Genomic DNA, 21,613 nt, shown 5'->3' with positions numbered 1-21,613 from the left:
TTACAAGTCGCAAACATACTCGATGACATTGCGATATATTTTTCTATCAGTGATATCCATTAGCATGGTAGTCATCTTCTCTGATGTTGTGCGTTTGTAAAGATCAATAAATGTTTTGATCGGAATATCAGTGGGGAAGTCGCGACAGATAATACCAAGGTCGCGGCTCGTTAAATTTCTCCCAAGAATTACGTACTGAGAGTTGATTCTAATGGTCTTTGGTATTCCAAAGTAGCTCTGGCTGATGTAGATCATGCTCCAAGCGGCCTTCCTTCCCCTTATGAAGTATTGTCCAATTTGAGCTTGAGTTTTCTTTGGTTCTAACACGAGGTCATCAAAGATAATCAATTTGCTCGTTTCAGAGTCGTATTCGCTCATTGCTGGGACCATTCCTTCTTCGATCACCTGGACATTGTCGATAGTATCTTTTAGGTGATCATACAGCGTCTCATTGGTCTTTGTACAAATGATTATTCGTGTAAAGCATTTGCTAAGAAGCGCAATGATGTAAAGAACAGTGTTCGACTTCCCTGATCCACTTGGACTCGCGACAACCATTCTAAAGGGCAGCTCAAAGTGAGGATTCTTGGGGAATCGCTTGAGCTTGGTCTTTGGAATTGACTCGTAGAAGTTTTGCATCTTATAGTATAGTGATCAAAAATGTCTCTGCCTCCAACAATCAATTCTCCTTTATTCAATAGCTCTTACTTTAACTCATCCGATGGCTACCTTACTTTAACTACAGGCGATCGAAGATACTTGCGGCTTGGTGGTGTTGGAACGTTATCTGCATTGAGCGTGATCGGCAATCTTGATTGCGGTTCTCTGACGATTGGTGGAGCTGCGTTAGACTTGAGCGGATTATCATATGTTTCAGGTATAACTGCTGGAACCGCTCAAGCTTCAAAGGCTCTGGTATTAGATTCTGGTAAGGCTATCACGGGTATCACCTCTATTTCATCTACAAGTATTACTGGAACACTCACTGCTGGGGGACAACCAAATATTACATCGCTTGGGACTCTAACTAGTATCCTTTCTGTTTCGACAACTGCAAATAATGGAGTATCAATCTCGAATAGTTCTGCTGCTGCCCAAGCCAATATAAAATTTACAAGCAATCTTTATGCTGGGGAAATTGGAGTACGAGGTAGTTCAGCAAGCAATCCTAATACGATGTATTTCTATCATAACGGAGCTTTTCGAATGTTCATCGATTCAACTGGAAACGTCGGCATTGGAACTCTACCATCTTATCAATTGGATTTAGGTGGGTCTGGAACTGGAATTAACACTGGATCGCTAAGATTCAATGGAACTACTTTTGATCAATCATTGTACTTGTCGATTACTCAAGGTGCCGCCAGTGCAAGCAAAGCGCTTGTTCTTGATTCAAGCAGCAATATTAGCGGTATTAATAACCTATCAGCTACAAGTATTACCGGAACAATTCAAACAGCTGCTCAGCCAAACATTTCGTCGATTGGAAGTTTGGCAACTCTTACAGTCAATGCTATACAAAACGCTAATTTAGCAAATTCTGTACTAATCAATGCCAATGCAAATACGTGGGGAATTCAAGTTGCAAATGGAACAGTTCGATGCGGACTTGCAACTAATGGTTGGATTGGAACACAGTCGAATCATAATACTGTTATTGCAACTAACAACACGGCCAGAATGACTATCTCGTCAAGTGGGAATATTACCGTTGCTGATACCATTTCTGGATTACAATTAGATCTAGGTTCAACTGGAACGGGTCTAAATGTGCCAAACTTAACATTTAGAGGAACTACATTCCCCGATACTTACTACACTGGCATTACTCTAGGTTCAGCTTCACCTTCAAAGGCACTGGTATTAAATTCAACGTTAGATTTGTCTGGGATCAATAATCTTTCAATTAGTGGGGCCTTTATAGCTTCTACATCAATGGCATCACCAACTCTAACGGTTGATACGATCAATACGTCCGCTGGTCTCAACATCAACTACACGAATTTGAATCTAAATGGAGCGGCATTGACATCAACTGCTGCTAAACTCAATTACAACGATATTACAACTCTTGGGGCGTTTCAGGTATCTAAAACAATGACATTGGATAGTTCTGGTGTAGGCTTGATGCCTTTGGGCACGTCGAGTACAAATTGTTTGCGTTTTTACGGAAATACAGCTAATCGTGAAACGATGAACATTTATCGAGTATCTGATACAAATGGATTGGTCATTGCATCGAGAACAACATCAACATCAAACAACAAAACGTATCCGGTGTTGAATTTAATATCAACTGATAATCCTAGCTCATTCGTAGGCGGTGTTTCAGCTACAAGTGCGGATTTATTCAATATCAATTGGAATGACAAGCCATCCGTGGGTTTCACATCTCAGACGCATCGATTTTGTTTCAATGTTGGAAATTCACAGCCTTACAAAAGTGGTTTCCCTCATACATACACCCTTGCTACCTCAGCGGATGCTTTTTGTATAAATCCTTCCGGATCGTCGCCTACACCAACAAGTGGTTGTCTTTACCTTGTTTCTGATACTGTTAATAAAATGATATTTAACACCAATACGCCATACACTAGTTCATTTGGGACTGCTCCTCTCACACTAAACTCTGGTAATGTCTATATTAAAGCATCTAATGCACTCAATGATGGAACTGCTAACTACGATATGCCGATCTTCATGGAATCATCAAATGCAACGCCCATTGGTTTTGGATTACAAATGAACAATGCAACGAGTGCGACCTCGACTAATAGCGCATACTTTGGAACTACTACTGGCAACGATTTGGTTATGATGACTGCAAACACACGAAGACTTACAATAACTTCGACTGGCAGAGTTGGTATCGGAACTGGGTCTCCCTCAGCGTTTTTGCACGTATCAGGATCAAATTCATACACAGTTGGTGTCGGTGGAACATCAAATTGTTATCAGTACAACGTGCAAGGAAATATTTGGAGCAATCTTGGTTTAGGCCCAGTCAGTATTACAGTGTCTGCCATCTTTTCATCTTCAATATTTTGCTCGCAATCTATTTACACAAGCTCTGACAGACGACTTAAAGAGAATATTACGCCGATCTCAATTACATTGGAGCATTATGATAAGTTAGAGCCAGTTATCTACTCATGGAAAGGAGAAAGCAAGCCTAAGCTTGGTCTGATCGCACAAGACGCAATGAAAGTGTGTGGAGAAATGGTCAGCATTATGCCAAACGAAAATATGAAAGCAGAAGGCGACAACGATCTGGAAGGATATCAATATACTCTGGATTACTCTCAACTTGGCGCCTTAAATGCTGCTGCCATCAAACTTCTTATAAAAAAAGTGAATGAGTTAGAAAAAAAATTACTTGAACAACGTTCAGTTTAAATAAAGATTCCATCAAGCCAGCCTTTTAGTTCCTCTTTGTATTGCTTCATAGCAAGCTTCGACATTTTGTGCTTTCTTGGCGGCTTAGGAGCATTGTCTTCAAAATAGGCTTTGCCCTTGCGCGCCTCAATAGCTTCTCCAAATCTTTGTCGGATACTTTCGTACAGGTTATTTGCATATGAACTTTTGTAGCTGTTGATGTCGTCAGTATATACTTTTTTTATACCAGCATTCAGCCCGCGTAATCTCTTCTCTTCTTTTATTTCTTCGTCATCACTGCTCTCTGCATCATCCGAGTCTTGAAAAAGTTGTCGAGTAATCGAGGGTTCCTCCTCAGCTCGTTTAGCAGCTTTTTTTGTTGCTCGTTTGTCTGTGGGAGATTTATTTGGGGGAGTTGCAGTTCGTTTTCGTTTCAGAAGTTTTTCCGATTCTTCCATGACTTTCTCAGCAAACTTACTAGCCATTTCTTGGCGTCTCCGGTTAGAATCCTCTCGTCGGAACTCTCTTTGTTTGTTAAGATAATTTCGAACATGATCATCTACCACCTGTCTCAAAGTCTTTTTTCCCTTAATGTATGCTCGCGTATTGATAACCTTTTGGGCAACGTTATTTACTCCTCTGTAGAAATCGTCGGATGAATCTTCAGGTGCAGTGGGCTCGTCCATATTAAAGTCTGCGTCAGTTGATTGCGGAACGTACGTATGCTTCTTTGTACTCGCTTTTGGAGTTTCATGTGCTTCACCTTTGATGATTTCAGGAGGCCCTTTGGGACCTTTGAGTAGTTTCTTTGTGATTTGATCATAGTCGTACTCACGATTCTTCGCCATCACTTGCTGAAACAAATTCGCAAGTGAATCAGCACTTGCATCATCCAACGACTCGTTTTGAATTAGAGCTTTCAGCTTTTTGCCTTGAACAAAATCACTCTTCGCCATTGCATTGTAATAGCGGTCGTATGCTTTTTGCTTTGTCTGATTATCGGAGAAAAAACCACTCATGATTGATTTCGATTAGGTAGCGTATATTGAAGCTGTTTAAAAAAAATCGTTTAATAACAATTAGATTGAAGATATGGTATTTGCGATACCTAACCTTGAACTGGTCCTTGCGATACCGTACCCATAGCCGTATCGACTGTTGCAACAACTTCACGCAATACGTGGTAATAAATGGTGAGAGCGTAGTTGCAGTTGGAAGTACCAGACACGATAATACTCTTGCTCGCACCATCTTCACTTGGGAGACGACGACCAATATCTACAGCAACAAATCGATAAAGTGATTCCCATTGTCGCTGAGACAGCAAACCGGCCGAGATAACATCGTCGAGACCACCATCAACACCCGACTTTGACATCTCTTGTACAAACAAATCATATCCAAAACTCACGGGGTTGTTCCAGATAGGGACGTTTCCAACTGTGATTTGCAGATTTTTCAATGCAGCAAATGGACTTGTCGTAGCTGGTACTGTCGAAAATGGACTACGGAATGGATTGATCACATCGGATACAGTAGCACCTGCCGTTGGATTGGTAATAACAGGTTGCATGATCAAACGCTTTGGATTAGCAATGCCATTGCTGACCGTCCAAGTGAAGGACGCGCCTGGAGCAACAGTGAATTTGTTCGTGATTCGTTCGAAGTAGCGAAACGTTTTCTTCTGAGCCAACGCATGATCGGCGCTTGGGTTAGGCGAGTACGTTGGAACGAGAAGACGCGAAAATGATTGCGATGGAGTGATACCAGTTCCTGCAGTTGGGGTTCCATTAACGTCGGCAGTAATTGTAAGCGTGATCGCAGATGCAGGAAGCGCAAGGCCACCGGCCAAAGCAGTTGTCGTTGCACCACTACTTAAATTCCACAGCACTGGGCAAGTGTTGCCAAAATTCATATTGTTGCTCAAACTAGCAATAGTAGAAGGAGCCACAACGCCAGCAGTGCCAGTTGTAATCAAAGTAGTAGATGAGCTGTTGTAATTGAGGTAAATGAAGCCGCGCGTATTCTTCTGCATTGGGCATTTCTTGAAATAGTCAGAAATATCCCGCAACTTAATGCAAGCCAAGTAATGCGCGACGTAAAATGGCGACCCACCAGGAACGGAGCCAGCAGGAGCCACATAGACTTGTGGTTTCGACACGGCTTGAAGGTTTGAACTACCTCCCATAACATCGAATGCAAGTTTCGAGCTTTGTTGGTCAAGAGCGGTAAAGAGCGATCGTTCAGCGGCTCCACGGTTCGAGTAGGTGTTAGCCAATCCAAACTCACCGATGCTATTTGTAGCTGTCATAAACGACGAAGTGGCCAAGTTATCAAGCGATTGCGCTGCTCCGCTTGACCCTTGAATCGTTGGAGTAGAATATTCATCCAATACAAAGTTGCTTGTTGGACCATGTTTGACGTAAGTATTATAATCCGTTTCAGTGATAGCCTTGAACGTTGTATTCACATTCTCATGAACTTGATTCGTTTGTACAGTGGTTCCGTCAATAACAACCTGAACGCTGTCAATGAATTGCCATGCTCCGGCCTTAGGTACCAATTGATCAATGGTACAGGCAGCAGTAGATATCACTGGATTAGTACCAGCATTAAGAATCTGAAGCTTGACAGGCAACTCGATGACAGCTTCTTCCCAATTCACAAACGCGGCTTGAGACGAGATGGTAGAAAGATTGAATTGAATTTGTCCGGCATATTGACCGGTGTTAGATGTGGAATCCTGAATGTAGGTCCATTTTTTATCCTTGAAGAGCGTCTCAGCTGGAGCAGGTTCAACGGAATGCTCAAAAGCAGAAATATCTGAGGCGGAAGACATAGTTTATGCGATTATATTGATGGCGATTATATTATACTTGCCGAAAAAATAAAGCACCATGAGCGAAAAAAGAATTATTAAATTGTCTAGAACGACAGATGATCAACTCATGAAACTTGCCAATTCCCTTGGTGTCAAAGTAGATCAAATTGATTTCAAGCAGCATATAAATAGAAACAAGGATTACTGTATTCTAAACATGGGAACGCCTCAGATCGGCGGGACGCATTGGTTAGCAGTCTCAAACAAAGATAAGGCCTATTTCGACCCTCTAGGATTACCAAGACCACGTGTGATACCAAAGGATTATTCCTATCGCGAAGTTGATATTCAGGACCCTCGATTTGGACACTGTGGGCAGTATTGCGTCCTGTGGCTTTACTATCTAGGCCAGTAATAATTTTTGATGGATTTATATAGAGATGAATCTTACAAACTTGGATTATAAGATCATCGACGAATACGAAAATTATGACAAGTACTTTGTAAAGGTGTTTGGTCAGGGAGAAGCTTTCTGGTGTTATTTCATTTGCTATGATTTAGACGAGGATGCGTTTGTTTTACAGGTCGATCAATTGCTTTGTCGTGAGCATCCATTCAAATATGGAGAGCACATTATGATAAGTGCCGACAGTTGCGAGCTCGAGATGTAATACAAACTTACTTTGTTCTAATATACACAAGCAATGAATGTTGAATATATTGAAACGCACGAGCCAGAGCCGATTTGCATTGATGAGAACTACTACGCATGGCCAACTCCCAAATCAAAGGCAGAAGTCATAGTTGAGTCAAAACTTACTCTGGATGACTTAAATCGCATCACCAAGAACACTTCTCCAGCCAAGGTTTATATAGTGGAAATACCATCCCTTGCGCAGATACAAGCAAAGTATCAGTAAGATCATAATTTTTTTATGATGTCGCAGTATTACAATCTATGAACCCATCACTTTAGCGGAAGTGTGTCCAGGTGTGTATTTTTTTGTATCCTTGGTTGAAAACAGGGGGTGTTGCATCGTCTGGTTGCGCTGAGATGTCGAGCATTAAGTTGCTGTCCAGGTGAGTGGCCACGTGTGTCCAGCTTTGGTGGCCAGCTTTCTTTTGATCAGAAGCGACTATATCAGTTCTAGATCAATGTATGTTATTAGTGTCCAGGTGTCCAGCTTTTTTCTGTATTCTTATAGAAAATATTATAAAGAAAGGGGGGTAGGAGGGGGTAGTAAAAAATAGTGTAAAAGTAAAAATGGAATTTTTTTGGAGCTGGACATGGACACTTGGCCGTCATTTATCTGAATTCATAACAACTGATGTGTTCCATAACTGATATCGTCGCTTCTGATAACGAGAATCGAGGTGGCCACCATTTGAACCTCCGTATTTTCGCTCATTCAGGATCACAATGTGTTCTTGCCTTTTTTTTAAATGGTGCAATCACAGATTATTATTCTGACTCGGCAGTTGCTGCGCAAGAGATTAGATTGCTGGACGTCTATTGACGCATTGCACAGACCAATGGAGAGTACAAATCCACCAACAGAGTTGCAGGAAACCCTACCGGGAGCGCCATCCCTGGTGGAATACCAAGGATTCGACGTCCGTCCAACTGGATCACGGTTCTTGGAGCGACGATTGGGAGTGGAGCCAGCTGCACGAGTGGATTGACGCGAGCATCATACAACTTGTATTCCGCATTCGTAAAGTCGGGCTCGAATTTCACACACAGCACGTACTCAACTCCTGGCATCACAGCCCATACCGCCATCGCCTTGTGGTCGAGCTCTCCTGGTGCCATGCCCCACTGCTGAGAAACTCCAATTTCAACCTTGATCGTCCGAAAGTCTGCAAAAATTGGAATGTTTGGCGGAAGCACGGAGTGCGGTGTGTCTTCGTGTGGCCCATAACTGAGATCTGGACACCATCGTGGCCCTTGAGAATTCTTGGCGGCCATGTAGCTTGCAAGCCATCGCTTGACATGCCGCTCACGAAATTGATCGTGTAGCTCCCCGATGTATTTTTCGTGGGGAGCGTCGGCAAACTCGATGATGTGAATCTCTTCCGTGTCGGCAAACCATTCAAGATAATTGAGTCGAACGATTGGATCCTCGCTGTCAGCAAACGCGTTCCACTCGTCTTCCGTTGCGTGGCACACACGCAATGTCCCGGTCGGCGGTGGAGGCTGTGTCAGTGCAGCTTCCAGAGCAGCGTTGATGCGATCGATGCTGGAGAGCAGAGGAGTCATTGACGCCGGTGTGACTGCGTCTGTCGCAGCGACAGCTTTATTTGGCGCGCGGCGGTGGTTCCGCGTAGCTACTGCAGGTGACGAGTATGAGTCCCCGTCCCCAAAGAAAGCAACGCTCATGTTTCTTTTGTCGTCTTGTCCCAGAATGAGCATCGAGAATGTTCGTCTTGTCCGCTCGTCGTCCGCTCAACATCCGCCCAACCATCCCATATAAGAGCAACAAGAGTACCCCTAGACACCCTCAGAGACAGCGATGATGTACTATATAGTACATCACTGTACAGTATGTACCCAGGTTACTTCTGGATGTAACCTGTACCGCGTGACTTCAACGTTGTGTACGCCGACTATAACCCAGGTTACAGCATCTTTTGCACCAGCCATCGCCAATGATGGCGTCGGAGACTGCCGCGCTGTATGAGCGCATCTTGTCGCTATGACGTTCTTCGTGAAGAAATCTCGCCCGTGAACCGCGCAATGAACGACGTTTCGGCGGCTTTCTCCAAGCTGGAGGAAGTTCGAGACGCAGTGACCAAGTTGAGCAACGGATCGACAGGTGGCTGCAGTGGGAGTTTGTTAGATGCTATGACCAGTACGATGGAGCTACAGCGCAACTTAAAGCGGAAGCTGAAGTCAGTGCTAGGCGACATGGCTGCAGTAAGTGGGGCGAATATTTACGGCATCTTTCCTTATGCTTCTACTCGAGGTGACACTTGTTTTATGGTGTCCCGACAGGGACATATAAGCAATAAGCAGAAGACGACGGATGAGTCTGGGGATGTAGTCACGAAACACAGCAAGGATAATGCAGTGTCGATGAAGCCACCGCAGCCAATCGGGCACGTGCTACTTCGATTGGATGCCGTGACGGATACGAGCACCATGGACGCTCTCAACTTCAGCAAAAAGAACTGCATGGTGATGGTGCTGAGGTTGACGCGGCTGTCCGTCCAGGAGCGGAATAACCACGTGCCTGTTGTGTTGCCCGCTTTGGTGGAAGTTCTGCCCAAGATAACCCTCAACAAGGCCATCGTGGCGATGAAGTATTTGATTTTGTGGGCGCATCTAGGATCCCAAGGGGAACATCTCCTCGCAGCGTATCGCAGCTTTAGTGAAGCTTTGTCGCCGTGGATTAACCAGGAACGGCCCCCTAAACGTGCACTCGGTTTGAGAAGGTATGCGTTGCATTACATTTACAAATTGGGAGAAATTCTCGACACAATGTTAACCTTGTTGTTTTAGGCTCAACGAGACGTTGGTCGACGTTGTTGAACGCCAGAACTTGCAAAATAGTCGAGAGAAGAGAGACCATGTGCGTCTTAGCTACGACCTTTTCGCCATTCTACTGGATGCCATGGTGCCCGACGAAAGAATGAAGCAGATCCCACGGCTTCTCATTGCACTGAAAGAAGAAATGACAGGTCAAATGGCTTCAGACAAGCAGGCGGTCGAGATATCGAAGGCCTTAAAGGTGGTTGTGAAATGGGCTCTGCATGATCTTCGCGATTCGGAGCTTCTTCAGTTGTACGACCAGCTCGTCGAAGTCTCGAAATCCTACGCCGATAGTATTTCGAGCTTTATGATCTGTATAGATCTGGTTGGGTAAGTGTATTCGATTGTTGTTGTTGGCAAGTACTCTGTAAGTGTTGACTAACATGTACAATTGTTTCGATGCTGCAGTGTGATTAGAAAGATTGAGGGCACCCTTCGTGTCTTGTTCAAGACGACGGTGCAAGAGAGAGCGGTGACAGCGCTGGAGTGGGCTCGCCAGCTCAGTGAGGAAGACGTCTCGGTAGAGCATGTCGATAAGGGCATTATGTTGCTAGACGAGGTGATTCGACACAAGCAGCCAGATTGGAAACCAAGGAAACACGAAGTTGTGCTTTAATGCTACGACCTGCTGAAGGAGCACGCACAGCTGCTGGAAGCAGGAATAGTGCGGGGTCAGCGTATGGCGGAAATGGCAATTCTCTCGCAGGATGCGAGAAAAGGATGAAGACGATCACGGAATCGAAAGTGAGGGTGACAAATATGAGATTGACATGTGAACATGGAGCTACTGTGAGCAGTCTTTGTGGAAATCGGACACTTCAAATTGCTCTATTGTACTAAGTATGCAGTGTCGGCCTTCTGTAGCGCATCGAGCAAGATCCAAATTGACACGATCTTTTGTTCGAATCGGCAGACCATCAGCAACCCCCGAATTTCATGATTGCCATTGCAAACTGGAGACTTATCTCTCCACTTCAGCAATTATGGTTTATCAGTGCCGTTCATGCCCCTTTGTGCAAAATGCAAAAATTGCGTACCTCAGATAGATCCTTCAAACCCCCAAGTACGCATCAGCAGATAGAGTCTCGATTGCGAAGCGGTTAATCCGATGTACAGTGTACTGTATAAATTTGGCTTCAACATCGTGTAGCCCGACGTGACCATCCAGGTCACCGAGATGGCACCAGAAAGGTGCGTATCATCGGAGAAGTGCTGGCCTCTTTATGATTTTTTTCTCATTTGGTAGGGTGGATTCCTAAGTACCAAGAGAAAAAAAAATCATGCGGGAGAAAAAGAAGACATTGCTGGAGGACCCCAAACAAGTTTTACTTGAAAACCACAGCAAAAACGCACGAGTTGAAGTCGTAATAATGTGTAGGAAACTGGGCTAGCAAAACCTTTCACAACTTGAGATTAGTGAGCCTCCACTTCGCTATGGAGACCACGCGGTTCTGTCGAGCTTTCCACACGCTGATGCGCTTTTCTAATTCTACAGCACACTCACAAAGCTGGGGGTTTCCCTTCGGTGACCAGCCAATGATTGAGCACTGCACAATATTTTCCATCTCAGCCATAACCGCATCAATCTCCCCCAGCGCACAATTCAGCGGCAGCTCTCGTACTTGAGCCGCAACCTTTCACTCGCTTCTGCATCGTCTCAATTTCCTGAGGTGTCATGATATCTTTGCCCTCGAGCCATTTCGATATCGCTCTTGCTAGTCTACTCAAAAACCAGCGAGAAGATTGGCACAGACCATACTAAACAGGTTCAATAGTTTTGGTTGCCACGTACCTCTGAAGTGCCGTCTTCTGCTTTGACTTCGTCATCCACTTTGTGGCGCTGAAGATTATGGCGCACAGCTGTCGGTAGCTGTCGAAGAGTGAACAATCACGAGGGTCGTTCATCATCCAAACGACAATTCTCGTCATAGCTTGCGCTATTTTCTTCATCTCGGGAGCCCGCGCAGCCATTTTCACGGCCTTCTTGAACGCGTCAAGCACCTCTTCCATCCGAGTTTTTCGCCCCTCGAACGATAAAATCCCGACCTGCTCCACAAGGTCCGTAAATACGTTGATGCTGTCGCGGTTTGCTGGCGCAGCCACAGCGACGGGGGCTATCTGGGACCCCTCATTGCCAGCAAAGGATGGCACCCCTAGACTGCTCCATGTAGCTGACAGGCCGTGGATCGTTCTGGCACGCACACAAATTAAAAATGTTAGTTATCATCGTCTAAAACCACAAATAATCGAACTTTCTTACCTTTGAGCTTTCGACTTCTTCACTGATGACGGCAGTTGATCGATGAACAACTCCGCGTACGTCGCGTATTCGCTGTATAAATCAACCCAATGTCATAATTTATGACTACAATTTATACCCTACTATATATCATATTTTTTTAATCTGGAATCCTACTAAGTATCATCGTTTTTACCTTAAAAAACTATTGGCCTTTCAAAACCAGCCGTTGTAATGGCTGGTGGCAGCCTCTAAGGGCGTTCAAATGCCTGTTGTTGTCATTGTTCATTTTGCAAAAACCCCAGCAGCCTACACCCCAGCAACTCAGTCGTCCCAGCTATGGGCTTTGTGTCCCGCCCGCCGCGCCCAACGTTCACGCCACAGGGTTCTTTTTCCAACCGTCCCGCGACGACTTCGACGAAGTTATCCCTGAGTACTTCCGTTGTCGCTGCGGCACGGTTCGAAAGCAGACCCGCCGCAACGGGTTTACCAACCTCATGCAGCACATGAGGCGTGAGCATCCGAACTTCGAGGCCGAGATGCTTGAGGCCACCACAGCAGAGACGGGGCCATTGCTCAGCTACGTGCGCCGCTCCTCGCAAAACCTCTACGGGTGGCTAGTCTGGGTTGTCATGAGCAACCTCCCACTTGCCTTTTGCGAGAATCGAACGACACGGCGGTACGTTAGAAGCAATTTGTTTTACCGTGATTAACTATCCCGATTTAACTCCATATTTCTGTTTATATGTAGGTACACGAACTTGGACCCTGTCTGTATCGATATGTGACGCGGTGTCGATCCCTAAGTTCGGGTGAATGCACCTGAACCTGGGATGTCCCAATGATGTAGAGCTTGGTGATACTGGATGATTTGGAGTCTCCTATAAAAACAAGGGTAATGTCTGCGAATGGACGCTGAATCCCGGAAGATAGATCAATGTGGGCGAGTTGATCCCGTTCCATGAAGTGCAACGGAATGCGAGCGATCCTCCCCAGTATATCTAAGTACGGCGGAACTCGACTCTGGCTTACAACCTGGGAGCTGAGGCACTTCCCAGATTCCCCGTTGTTTTCCCGGAATAACGATTCCCAGACTTCGCGTTCCCAGACTTACCTCCCACAAAATTCCAAGAACGACCTCGGCTTGAGGCGTTCCGAGGCTCCAAACCCAAGAACACTTGGTTTCACTATGGCACCTTCCAAGGTCCTAGGTGTACCCAACAACTCCGAGAAGGTATCCAGTTTGGCGACCCTTCAAGGCCAGACCAACACTCCGCAGAAAGATCGCAGTCTCCGAAGGGTCGCTTAGGAAAGATTTCGTCTGCATGTGACCTTTAACCAAACAGAGTTCGTTTTGCTTCGAAGGGCACAAGTGCTTCTTTCAGAGCCTGTAAGGCCGTTCTCCACGACAAAATTCGAAGTACTTTAGGTAAGTGATCCACTGCTTCGGCCTGGAGGTGATCATATCTATTCCATATCTGTATATTTGGCGGATTGCAGACCGTCTTTGTTGTATATTTGCGGTCTGTCGAACTGAAGAAGTTGGCGACAGGGTAGATCGTTTCCTCTCCCCGAGAGGTGGTGTGCGTCCCCAAGATTGATCAAGTGTCTTGGATTTGGACCAGTTGACTTGTATTTTGGCCTTAGCCTTGGGCCTAGAGAAAGAAGAGAGGGTAAAGAAGTATTTGTGTGATTGTATAACATGCATAACTCTATTCGGGTTGGATTGTTCCAGCGTTAGCCCGGCGTAGCTGTCTGATTCACGGGGTCGATACTAACCTCCTGGTGAAAAGAAACGCTACCCAAGGGATACACATCGTGCGCCTGACCAACAGCGTGTACTGGACAACACACACCCTGTGCCAGCCGAGACGGATCCAAAGCTCTAGTAGCCTGAGGTCTGTCAAGGAGGGCCTATAACTGTTTTCTGGGAGAAAACACCGCATCGCCCCGTCACAGCTGGTGCGCGTGCCCGGATCAGGGGTTGGGAGTTGAACGTGCATTGTGAGAGTTATACCTACTAACGCTAACGCGATTGTGCCTGCTTCGAGTCCTGGAGGACGCGGACGAGGTCGTGGACGCGGTCAAGGTGCTCAACGAGTGTCAAGACCGTTGCAACTCCCTGTCCCGCCTCCGGGGCCCGGACAAGATCCTGCGATGTCGACGGAGACCGAACAACAACTGGCGCTGGCCGAACCAGCGCGCCCATCATCGACCCATTCGACACCAAGACGAGCTTCTCAAGTGATGGTTCCCCGTTCTGTGCAGTCCAGCCCTCGACGGCCCCTAGACCGTGGTTCCGACGCTCAAGCAGCACGTCTGCCGACGGAGTTGGCGCTGATCCCTGCGGCTGCAAGCGCTCTTGGAAAACGTGATCATGTGGCGCTGCGAGAGTGGCGCGAGACGAGGGTCCCGGATTCCGGTGCACCACTACGTCTTGGGCCTGCTCCTGGCACTCGTGTCTTCGGACCTGAACTGCCAACCACGCTGCACTTGACGTTCCAAGATCCGCTTCCGCTGATTCCACGGGGCACGAGTGAAATCCCAGGATCCGACGTAAACTGTCTTGCTGACGACGAAGCCCGAGCGTATGGAGCCGAACAACTGAGCCGCTGGAGCTCTCTTCCAGGAGAAGTCATCTCTCCAGTCGACGTGGTCTACGACGAGGGAGAAGAAGAGTACGACATGGAAGCTTGGGTCTTCGCCGCATTCGAGACTGGGAAATACTTGGGTCTTGTGAACGCTGGTCGGACTTCCGAGTCTTGGATCAAGGCGTTGTCTGCCAAACGCAGACGGCAACCGCTGGTCTCGGATATGAAGGCCGTCACCGTATCGCCCAAGTTGCTTCCGGCTGCTGCATGCGTCGCTGTGCTCCAGACCATGTTGATGGAGGCCGGCTTCGAGTTTCGCAATGTGATTCCTACGTGGAGTGAAGTCCGTGCGGTGTCCGAGGTGTCTGAGAATCTGATCCGCCGAGGTGTTGAAGAAGTTCAACTCAGACTCGCAGTTGAGAGTCTTGAGTGGAACAAGCTGATGGATGGCGTAGGGTTTCACATCCGACAGCCGCTGGAGCCTCTCCCAGCTGTGCAATTATCCGAGCGAAGAACAAGTTCCCCGACTGCTGCCGATGGAGACGTCCTAATGACGGACGGCGCTGTGGAACTGCTTGGCGAAGAATTGTTGCGCCGCTTGAGGATCACGCGGACCAGACGAAGAAGTCCTGCTTGAAGCGCGTCTGGACAACCAGCGCCCAAGCGTGCGGCCTTAGAAGCTGAGCGATCTCCGCCCAGTTCCCTGATGCCTCCGCCATCGTCGTCCCAGAGTCTGGTGCCCCAACCATCGGTATCCCAGAACGTCGTGCCTCGGACTCAGAGCCTAGTCCCTAGAACTCCAAGTCTTGAGCTGATGGCGAGTGTGGACTCAGTTCCTAGTCTGGTGGGACCAAGTGGTGCTTCCGACGAGTCGATGAACGCGGCCGCTGAAGGAACAGACCTGTCGGGGCACAGCTCCTCAGGATCGTCGTTCTTGTCCGCCGCGGACTGCATGGTTGGCAGTGCCTTGAGTCATATGCCTGGACCAAGCCCGATGGCGATGGTTATGATTGCGCAGGAGAGCGCGGCTGCGGCAGCTGCCGACCCGGGTTTCGGTGTCTCGGCAGGTGCTATGTCGTATCCAGTGCCGGTTTCAGCACACCCTGCGCCTTCGCTGCAACCCCTTCAGGAGTCGCCTGCGCATGTACCGCTGCCCGAGCCATCAGAGAGCAGCGCAAATCTCCAGCCAGAACACTCGACGCAACCTGCTCCCAGGTTGCATCCAACGTCGTTGCCCCCTCCAAGCTTCGTGTCTTCCACCACACCCGCAGCCGGCATGAACCGTGGCGTCTCCACATCAAAGGCTATGCCACGGACTCAAGCCACTTCGACAAAGGTCGCGGACCCGGAGTCTGAGAAGAAACCACAGAAGTCCGTGCATTCTGGGAAGTCATCGCGATCCCGGAAGTCCGCCGCGAAATCTGCGTCGTCCAAGTCTTCGATGTCAGGAATCTACTCTCGTGTGTCGTCCTCGAGGTCGTCGCGTTCCGGCGCGTCCGAGGTCGCCCTGGTCATGATGAGGCAGCAGGAGGCCGCCCTCAACCAAGTACGCGCCGACATGGCTGCCGAGTTGCGTGACATTCGCCTAGACAACCAGCAGCAGACCGCTTCCCTCATGGAGCGTCTTCAACGGAGCGAAGAAGCCCTTGCCGCCGAACGTGAGTCCCGCCGTCGCGACGCCGAAGTTGCTGAAGCTCGGGTTGCTGCCGCGGTGAAGGTAGAGCAGTCCCCAGTACCATCGTCAGTGCCTGCACCCGAGATGGGGCGCGGCACACTTATTCCCCCCGAAGCGCCATTGCCGAGTGCGGCCCTGGACGCCGCCACCGCTGCTGTGTTGGCGGCAGCCGAGGAAGTAAAGGCAGAGAGTGAGGGCATCGCGCAGAGCACGAATGCCCATTTGGCCGCGTTCGATGACCAGTTGCGCAATGTCACGTCCGCGTATCTGCAGAAGTGCGCCCTGGCCCAGAAGGTTCAACGCGAGAATGATGCTCGCCTACGTCAACAATCGACTAGTGTACCTGAATCTAGTGGAAAAGCCACCGCGAGGAGTCGCACTTCCTGCGACAAATTTGCGGGACGGTCGCCCACTTATATCGGGCAACAGCAAGTGGCCGCGGATTCGCTGGCAGCAGCGCAGCTTCAAGCGACCATACAAGCTCCAAGTCAAGTTGTCAAACGCGAGATGGGACCAGGCGAGACGAAGCTGACTGAGACACGTGAGACAAGGTCAAGTGAGACGAAGACACGTGCGACAGGCGGGACGGGGTCAAGTGAGACCAAGCGTGGAAGGCAGCCGAAGGCTGCGACACAGACTCGGTCCAGTGTCGCTGCAGTCAAGGAAGAAAACTCGGAAGAGGCCAAGAGCTCAGCGAAAGGTGTCGCTCGGGACTCTGCGAGTGGGAGTGGCCATGTCCCCAGATATTCTGGGAAGTCGGCTAATAAAAAGTCTTCCCAGAAACACAAGCGTGGAAAGAGGATCCGTCGCAATAAGCGACCAGGTGGCTATCCCTCATCGTCAGATTCAAGTTCAAGCGGCAGCTCGTCTAGCAGCGAGTCCAGCTCGGGCTCCGACTCCGACTCCGACTGGGAGCGCGGCCTTGCTGAGGAACTCGCCCCTGCAACAGTACCAGCCGCTAACGGCCAATCGTACACGTTCCGCCCGTATATCCAGTATGGGGCGGTGGAGATGTTTGATCCCCACGCCAAGCTCGAAGACCGCGTGAACTGGTGGGAGCGGTTTGTCTACGCTGCTGCGTTGGGAGTTTGGCCGGAGAAGATGAAGTTGCGTCAGCTCCTGGGCCGACTACTTGCCCCGCTACGTGCATGGTTCCGCCAACTACCCGAGAAGGACCAGAAGGACTGGTCGCGCTTGTCGAAGCTGTTTCGCAAGGAGTACTGCCGCACCGAGGCGTCCCCGTACAACCGCTATTATGAGTTGGGACCGGAGAATGGCGAGTCTGCGCGATCGTTCCTGTATCGACTCAACGCTGCAGCCAAGAAGACCGACGTCGAGTACGAAGACTCTCCGAGTGACCGGGAACTCCACATCCGTCGCTTTATCAAGAAGCTGGCGGATCGTCGTCTGAAGATCACACTACAGGGACAAACGTTCAAGTCGATGAAGGAACTCGAGAAAACTCTCAAGCGAATCGAAGCGGTGCAGCGTGATGATGGATATGAGACGCCTCCACCTCCAAAGACCCGCGATGCGAAGCCTAGTGGTGTGAGGTTTAGTCGATTCCCTCCTCCGCGTCGAACTCAAGGTGAACGTGCGTACTTGGTCGAGAACCTGGACTCAGAGTCAGAAGACAAGGCTTCCCCGCCCTCGGACTCCGAAGAGAAACCAGAACCACGTTATCTCCCGGGAACTCCGCCCCCGTCCATGGGGCGTACGGTGAATTCTAAGAAGATCAACGTAGCCCAGGCTTCTGAGACTATCGTTCAAGTACCCAGACCCCCGACGACCGAGGAGGTGTTCCGTGCTGCTGGGCAGATGGGTTGGCGCCCTCCAATTCCACAAGCGCCACCACCATCTCCATATCGAGACAACTCCCAAAGAACTCCCTTCTGTGAAAATTGCCGCAGTTTTGGGCACGACGCTCAGGATTGTTGGCGGGATCTGATCTGTGACCGATGCCATGAAGCTGGACACCCGACATATAAGTGCTCGAGTCGCCTATGTTCCAAGTGCGGAAACTTTCACCGTGAAGGGCTCTGTGCCGATTGTGCTGCTTTGAAGGCAGTCCGGGAATTGGCGCGACAAGGAGCGCTGCAAGACTTGCCGACCAAAGTTCTGAAGCAACTGCTGAAAGAACAGCCGGCTAAGTCTGGGACGTCGTTAAACAACTAGGCTCGCTGGGTAGGGACCCAGTGCGTGTCGAGCCTAAGTCCCAAGCGTATTGCGCTCTTGCATTTGTCGGTCCAGAACTTAGGCACCAGATCGGTAACCCACAATGCATACTGCCATTGCATGTGAAGATGAATCGCTGTTGGAATCGCACCCGGTTTCTCGAAACAACGTTTTCCGAGGTTCTGCATTTGAAGATGAAGCCCCAGTGGAATTCACGTTGAACCCAGGAGAACGTTACGGGTGGTGGGCAGACCACGACTCGGATAATCAAGATGCAGTGGCATTAGTGCATGGGGCGATCAACAACTATCGGGCACACATCATTCTAGATTCCGGCGCCAGCACAACTATATTGAGCCCAGACCTTGCACGCAGGTTGAAGCTTAAGTTGACGTCGCACGCCGGACTCAAGGTGAAAGGTATGGGAGGAGTGATCACGTACATCCGATCGCGGACTCGAGTGAAGTTAACTCTGGGAATGCGTGTGGTATATGTGCTGGACATGTGGGTTGGAAACATTGGAGATGGAGTCGCTTGTCTGCTGGGTATGGATTTCATGAAAGCGGCTGGAGTACGACTGTGGGCGCGTGAGCAGTTGGCTAAGCTTCCGAATGAAGAAGACATTCCTCTGGTTGGAGAGAAGGAAGTTCCACGTTACATCTTGGTAGTCCCAATTTGTGTGCGTGAGCCGGTGTATTTGGCTCCTGGTGATTCGATCATTGTTCCGGTGCGGTATGGTCAAGCTGACGCTGACACAGCTGAGGTATGGACTGCCCGAGGGAACCACTGGGTGACGCAAGTGATCTACAGCTCCAGACGGCGGCCTGCTGCAGTTCGTCTGGTCAATATCTCAGAGAAGTGGACCCAAATCATGCAGCACACGGTGGTAGCAGCGTTGGTGGAGCCTGGGCAACTGCCACGAGGAGACCGCTTTGTTCAACCAAAGACGCGTAAGTATCGAGAGTGGCAACAAGAGATTTACCAGAACACCCCTTCGCGGGAGTATCGGCGACGGGAGGAGCTGAAAGCACTTGAAGCCGAACGGAATGCCCCACCCGCCGTCCTGCGACCTCAATATGTTTGACCGACGAAGATTTTGCCACGTCCACCTGAAGAAGTCTGGAAGGCTGCTGAGCTACAGAAATCTCGGAACTCGAGTGGCCGAGCCATGAGCTCTTCGGGTCAGACTGAGGAAGACGCCCGCAGTCACTCGAGCGCTGTTGCTGATGTAAAGATTCTGGATCTGGGCATTCCAACTGCTGCGGAAGTCACTCCCATGGACGAAGCCGAAGCCTCGCAGGCAGATGAGTTAGATCCTGCGAAGGAGCTCGCCATTGATCGGGATTCTGGTGATGTTGACCGCGGACTGACTGGTGGAGGTACCAGTAGTGCCGAAGCTCGACATGAATTGAAGGACGTGTTTCGCGCAGAGCCAGTCAAGATCTGTGAGGATGCCCTGGAGCAGCTGGAGGTGGCGTACGCGATTTGTCTTCGGGTGGTCACAGCTGACTTGGATCCTGATGAAGAAGTCTTCTTCCATGAAGGAACCGAGCTGTTGACGCAGTTACGAGACCGGTTGGCTGTACTCCCAGACTTGAAGGATCTCAGCCCGAAGGTGAACATGGATGAAGCTGATGTGGGTGTCGAAGGCAAGACCACTCCTCAGATGAACAAGGAGATGAGAGGTATCTTGGAATATCATCACTCGATCTTCCTAGGAGATGGCAATGCTGTCCCCGCACCTGCCAGAGGAGTTGTCTGCGACGTGGATGTTGGGGACGCAAAACCCATTGCCCAGCGCGCTCGTCCGATTGCTCCACGCTTCATCCACCAAGTCTACGAGCTGATCAAAAAATTGTTGGAGACCGGACTCATCGAGACTTCGCATTCGGAGTGGGCCTCACCCATCGTAATCATTTTGAAGAAGAACGGCAGCGATATCAGACTTTGTATCGACTACCGGATGGTGAACCAGCTCATCAAGCTGTCTTGCTACCCGCTACCGTTGATAGATGACTTGCTGATTGGATTTGAAGCTGCGATGTGGTTTATGAGCTTGGATATGGCGAGTGGCTTCTGGGCGGTGCCCATGATCCAGAGGGCAAAGCTCATTTCTGCTTTTGTCTGTCCTCTTGGACACTACCAATGGTTGCGCATGCCCTTCGGGTTGAAAAATGCACCCCTGATATACCAGCAGATGCTGAACAACTGTCTTTGGGGTTTTGTGCGACTGGCGTCTGAGGAAGAAGCCAAGGTCGATCCCGATGTGCTTGAGTTTCTGGGAATTAAGGTAGACGAGCGAGCGGTCCCCGATTCTGGAGTGGAGATCCCAGCTCTGACAGATACAATGACTGTTTTCCACCGGAACATTCCAGTCCCAGTTTCAATGGACCCAGTCCATGGTAGAAGCTCATACATTGACGACATCGCCCATGGGGCGCCTGCCTGGGACCAGCTCTGCTCGGACCTGAACGCGTTGCTGTTCCGACTGCGCTACTGGGGAATCTCCGTGAGCATACCCAAGAGCGAGTTCGGGAAGCTGTATATTCCGTACCTGTCGCATGAAATCAGCGCCGAGGGCTTGCGAGCGAAACCCAAGATCGCGAAGGCTGTGAATGATTTGCCATTTCCGTCGACACTCAAAGGCGTGCAGTCATTTCTGGGAAGTATCAACTACTACAACAAGTTTATCGAGGATCTTCCTGTTATAGCATCGGTGCTTTACGAGCTGACCGAGGAGCAAGTCCGGGAAGGACGAGACTTGGGGCGCACCAAAGAGGCTTTCGAGATTCTGAAGAAGATGATCGTCTCGACGCCGCTGTTATGACACCCGGACCGAGAGAAAGACTTTGTTGTGGTCCTGCATGCGAATCCTTGGGCTGCAAGTGATGTCTTGGGCCAAGAATATGACGGTGTGATTTTTCCTGTTCGGTACACTGGCACCGTGTCTCACGGCCCATCACCCACGCCGACTTTCCCGTCGAGCTCGGCCCTGCGTCGCGCCCATCCATCCGCGTCGCGTTCTATCAGCCGCGTCGAGGTCCATCACTCGTGTCCTGGCGCCTTCTTCCTCCGGCGCCCGGTGCGCCCACTTCTTCTGCGGGGTACTACACCACATTCGTCCCGCTGCCACGCACGCGCACTCCCCAGGTGGGTGTGTCGTCGCAGAACCTGCCCCGCGCCTTCGCTTCGTCTCGACACCATC

General features: G+C 49.4%; 10 protein-coding genes across 10 annotated transcripts; 5 read left to right on the top strand and 5 right to left on the bottom strand.

Annotated features, from left to right (window-relative positions):
- Positions 1 to 639, bottom strand: PHYSODRAFT_318236 (hypothetical protein; the record flags this gene model as incomplete). Its single annotated transcript, XM_009536093.1, has 1 exon — positions 1 to 639. The coding sequence occupies one exon, from the start codon at positions 637 to 639 to the stop codon at positions 1 to 3; it is 639 nt and encodes a 212-aa protein (XP_009534388.1).
- A 100-nt stretch (positions 640 to 739) lies between these two features.
- PHYSODRAFT_522734 (hypothetical protein) lies at positions 740 to 1,252 on the bottom strand (the record flags this gene model as incomplete). Its single annotated transcript, XM_009536092.1, has 3 exons — positions 740 to 934; positions 981 to 1,122; positions 1,224 to 1,252. 3 exons carry the CDS (start codon positions 1,250 to 1,252, stop codon positions 740 to 742), a joined length of 366 nt encoding a protein of 121 aa, XP_009534387.1.
- Positions 1,253 to 2,127: 875 nt separating this feature from the next.
- PHYSODRAFT_318235 (hypothetical protein) lies at positions 2,128 to 2,818 on the top strand (the record flags this gene model as incomplete). The annotated part of the gene is made up of 2 exons (XM_009536091.1): positions 2,128 to 2,728; positions 2,778 to 2,818. 2 exons carry the CDS (start codon positions 2,128 to 2,130, stop codon positions 2,816 to 2,818), a joined length of 642 nt encoding a protein of 213 aa, XP_009534386.1.
- A 574-nt stretch (positions 2,819 to 3,392) lies between these two features.
- Positions 3,393 to 4,331, bottom strand: PHYSODRAFT_318234 (hypothetical protein; the record flags this gene model as incomplete). The annotated part of the gene is made up of 2 exons (XM_009536090.1): positions 3,393 to 3,728; positions 3,837 to 4,331. The coding sequence occupies 2 exons, from the start codon at positions 4,329 to 4,331 to the stop codon at positions 3,393 to 3,395; spliced, it is 831 nt and encodes a 276-aa protein (XP_009534385.1).
- A 152-nt stretch (positions 4,332 to 4,483) lies between these two features.
- Positions 4,484 to 6,214, bottom strand: PHYSODRAFT_522040 (hypothetical protein; the record flags this gene model as incomplete). Its single annotated transcript, XM_009536089.1, has 2 exons — positions 4,484 to 5,926; positions 6,023 to 6,214. The coding sequence occupies 2 exons, from the start codon at positions 6,212 to 6,214 to the stop codon at positions 4,484 to 4,486; spliced, it is 1,635 nt and encodes a 544-aa protein (XP_009534384.1).
- A 199-nt stretch (positions 6,215 to 6,413) lies between these two features.
- On the top strand, positions 6,414 to 6,867 carry PHYSODRAFT_521702 (hypothetical protein; the record flags this gene model as incomplete). Its single annotated transcript, XM_009536088.1, has 2 exons — positions 6,414 to 6,536; positions 6,637 to 6,867. 2 exons carry the CDS (start codon positions 6,414 to 6,416, stop codon positions 6,865 to 6,867), a joined length of 354 nt encoding a protein of 117 aa, XP_009534383.1.
- An 839-nt stretch (positions 6,868 to 7,706) lies between these two features.
- PHYSODRAFT_523175 (hypothetical protein) lies at positions 7,707 to 8,576 on the bottom strand (the record flags this gene model as incomplete). The annotated part of the gene is made up of 1 exon (XM_009536087.1): positions 7,707 to 8,576. The coding sequence occupies one exon, from the start codon at positions 8,574 to 8,576 to the stop codon at positions 7,707 to 7,709; it is 870 nt and encodes a 289-aa protein (XP_009534382.1).
- A 3,759-nt stretch (positions 8,577 to 12,335) lies between these two features.
- On the top strand, positions 12,336 to 12,680 carry PHYSODRAFT_523568 (hypothetical protein; the record flags this gene model as incomplete). The annotated part of the gene is made up of 1 exon (XM_009536086.1): positions 12,336 to 12,680. A coding segment is annotated over one exon (345 nt), but the record flags the coding sequence as incomplete, so codon positions are not given.
- A 3,319-nt stretch (positions 12,681 to 15,999) lies between these two features.
- PHYSODRAFT_254696 (hypothetical protein) lies at positions 16,000 to 18,181 on the top strand (the record flags this gene model as incomplete). Its single annotated transcript, XM_009536085.1, has 2 exons — positions 16,000 to 18,055; positions 18,144 to 18,181. The coding sequence occupies 2 exons, from the start codon at positions 16,000 to 16,002 to the stop codon at positions 18,179 to 18,181; spliced, it is 2,094 nt and encodes a 697-aa protein (XP_009534380.1).
- A 330-nt stretch (positions 18,182 to 18,511) lies between these two features.
- PHYSODRAFT_522089 (hypothetical protein) lies at positions 18,512 to 19,492 on the top strand (the record flags this gene model as incomplete). Its single annotated transcript, XM_009536084.1, has 1 exon — positions 18,512 to 19,492. The coding sequence occupies one exon, from the start codon at positions 18,512 to 18,514 to the stop codon at positions 19,490 to 19,492; it is 981 nt and encodes a 326-aa protein (XP_009534379.1).
- Positions 19,493 to 21,613: the final 2,121 nt, after the last annotated feature.

The sequence above is a fragment of the Phytophthora sojae genome (assembly GCF_000149755.1).
Source record: "Phytophthora sojae unplaced genomic scaffold PHYSOscaffold_9, whole genome shotgun sequence".
NCBI classification, from domain to species: domain Eukaryota; phylum Oomycota; class Peronosporomycetes; order Peronosporales; family Peronosporaceae; genus Phytophthora; species Phytophthora sojae.
The sequence above is the reverse complement of the archived record's forward strand: the minus strand, read 5'-3'. Positions and strand labels throughout refer to the sequence as shown.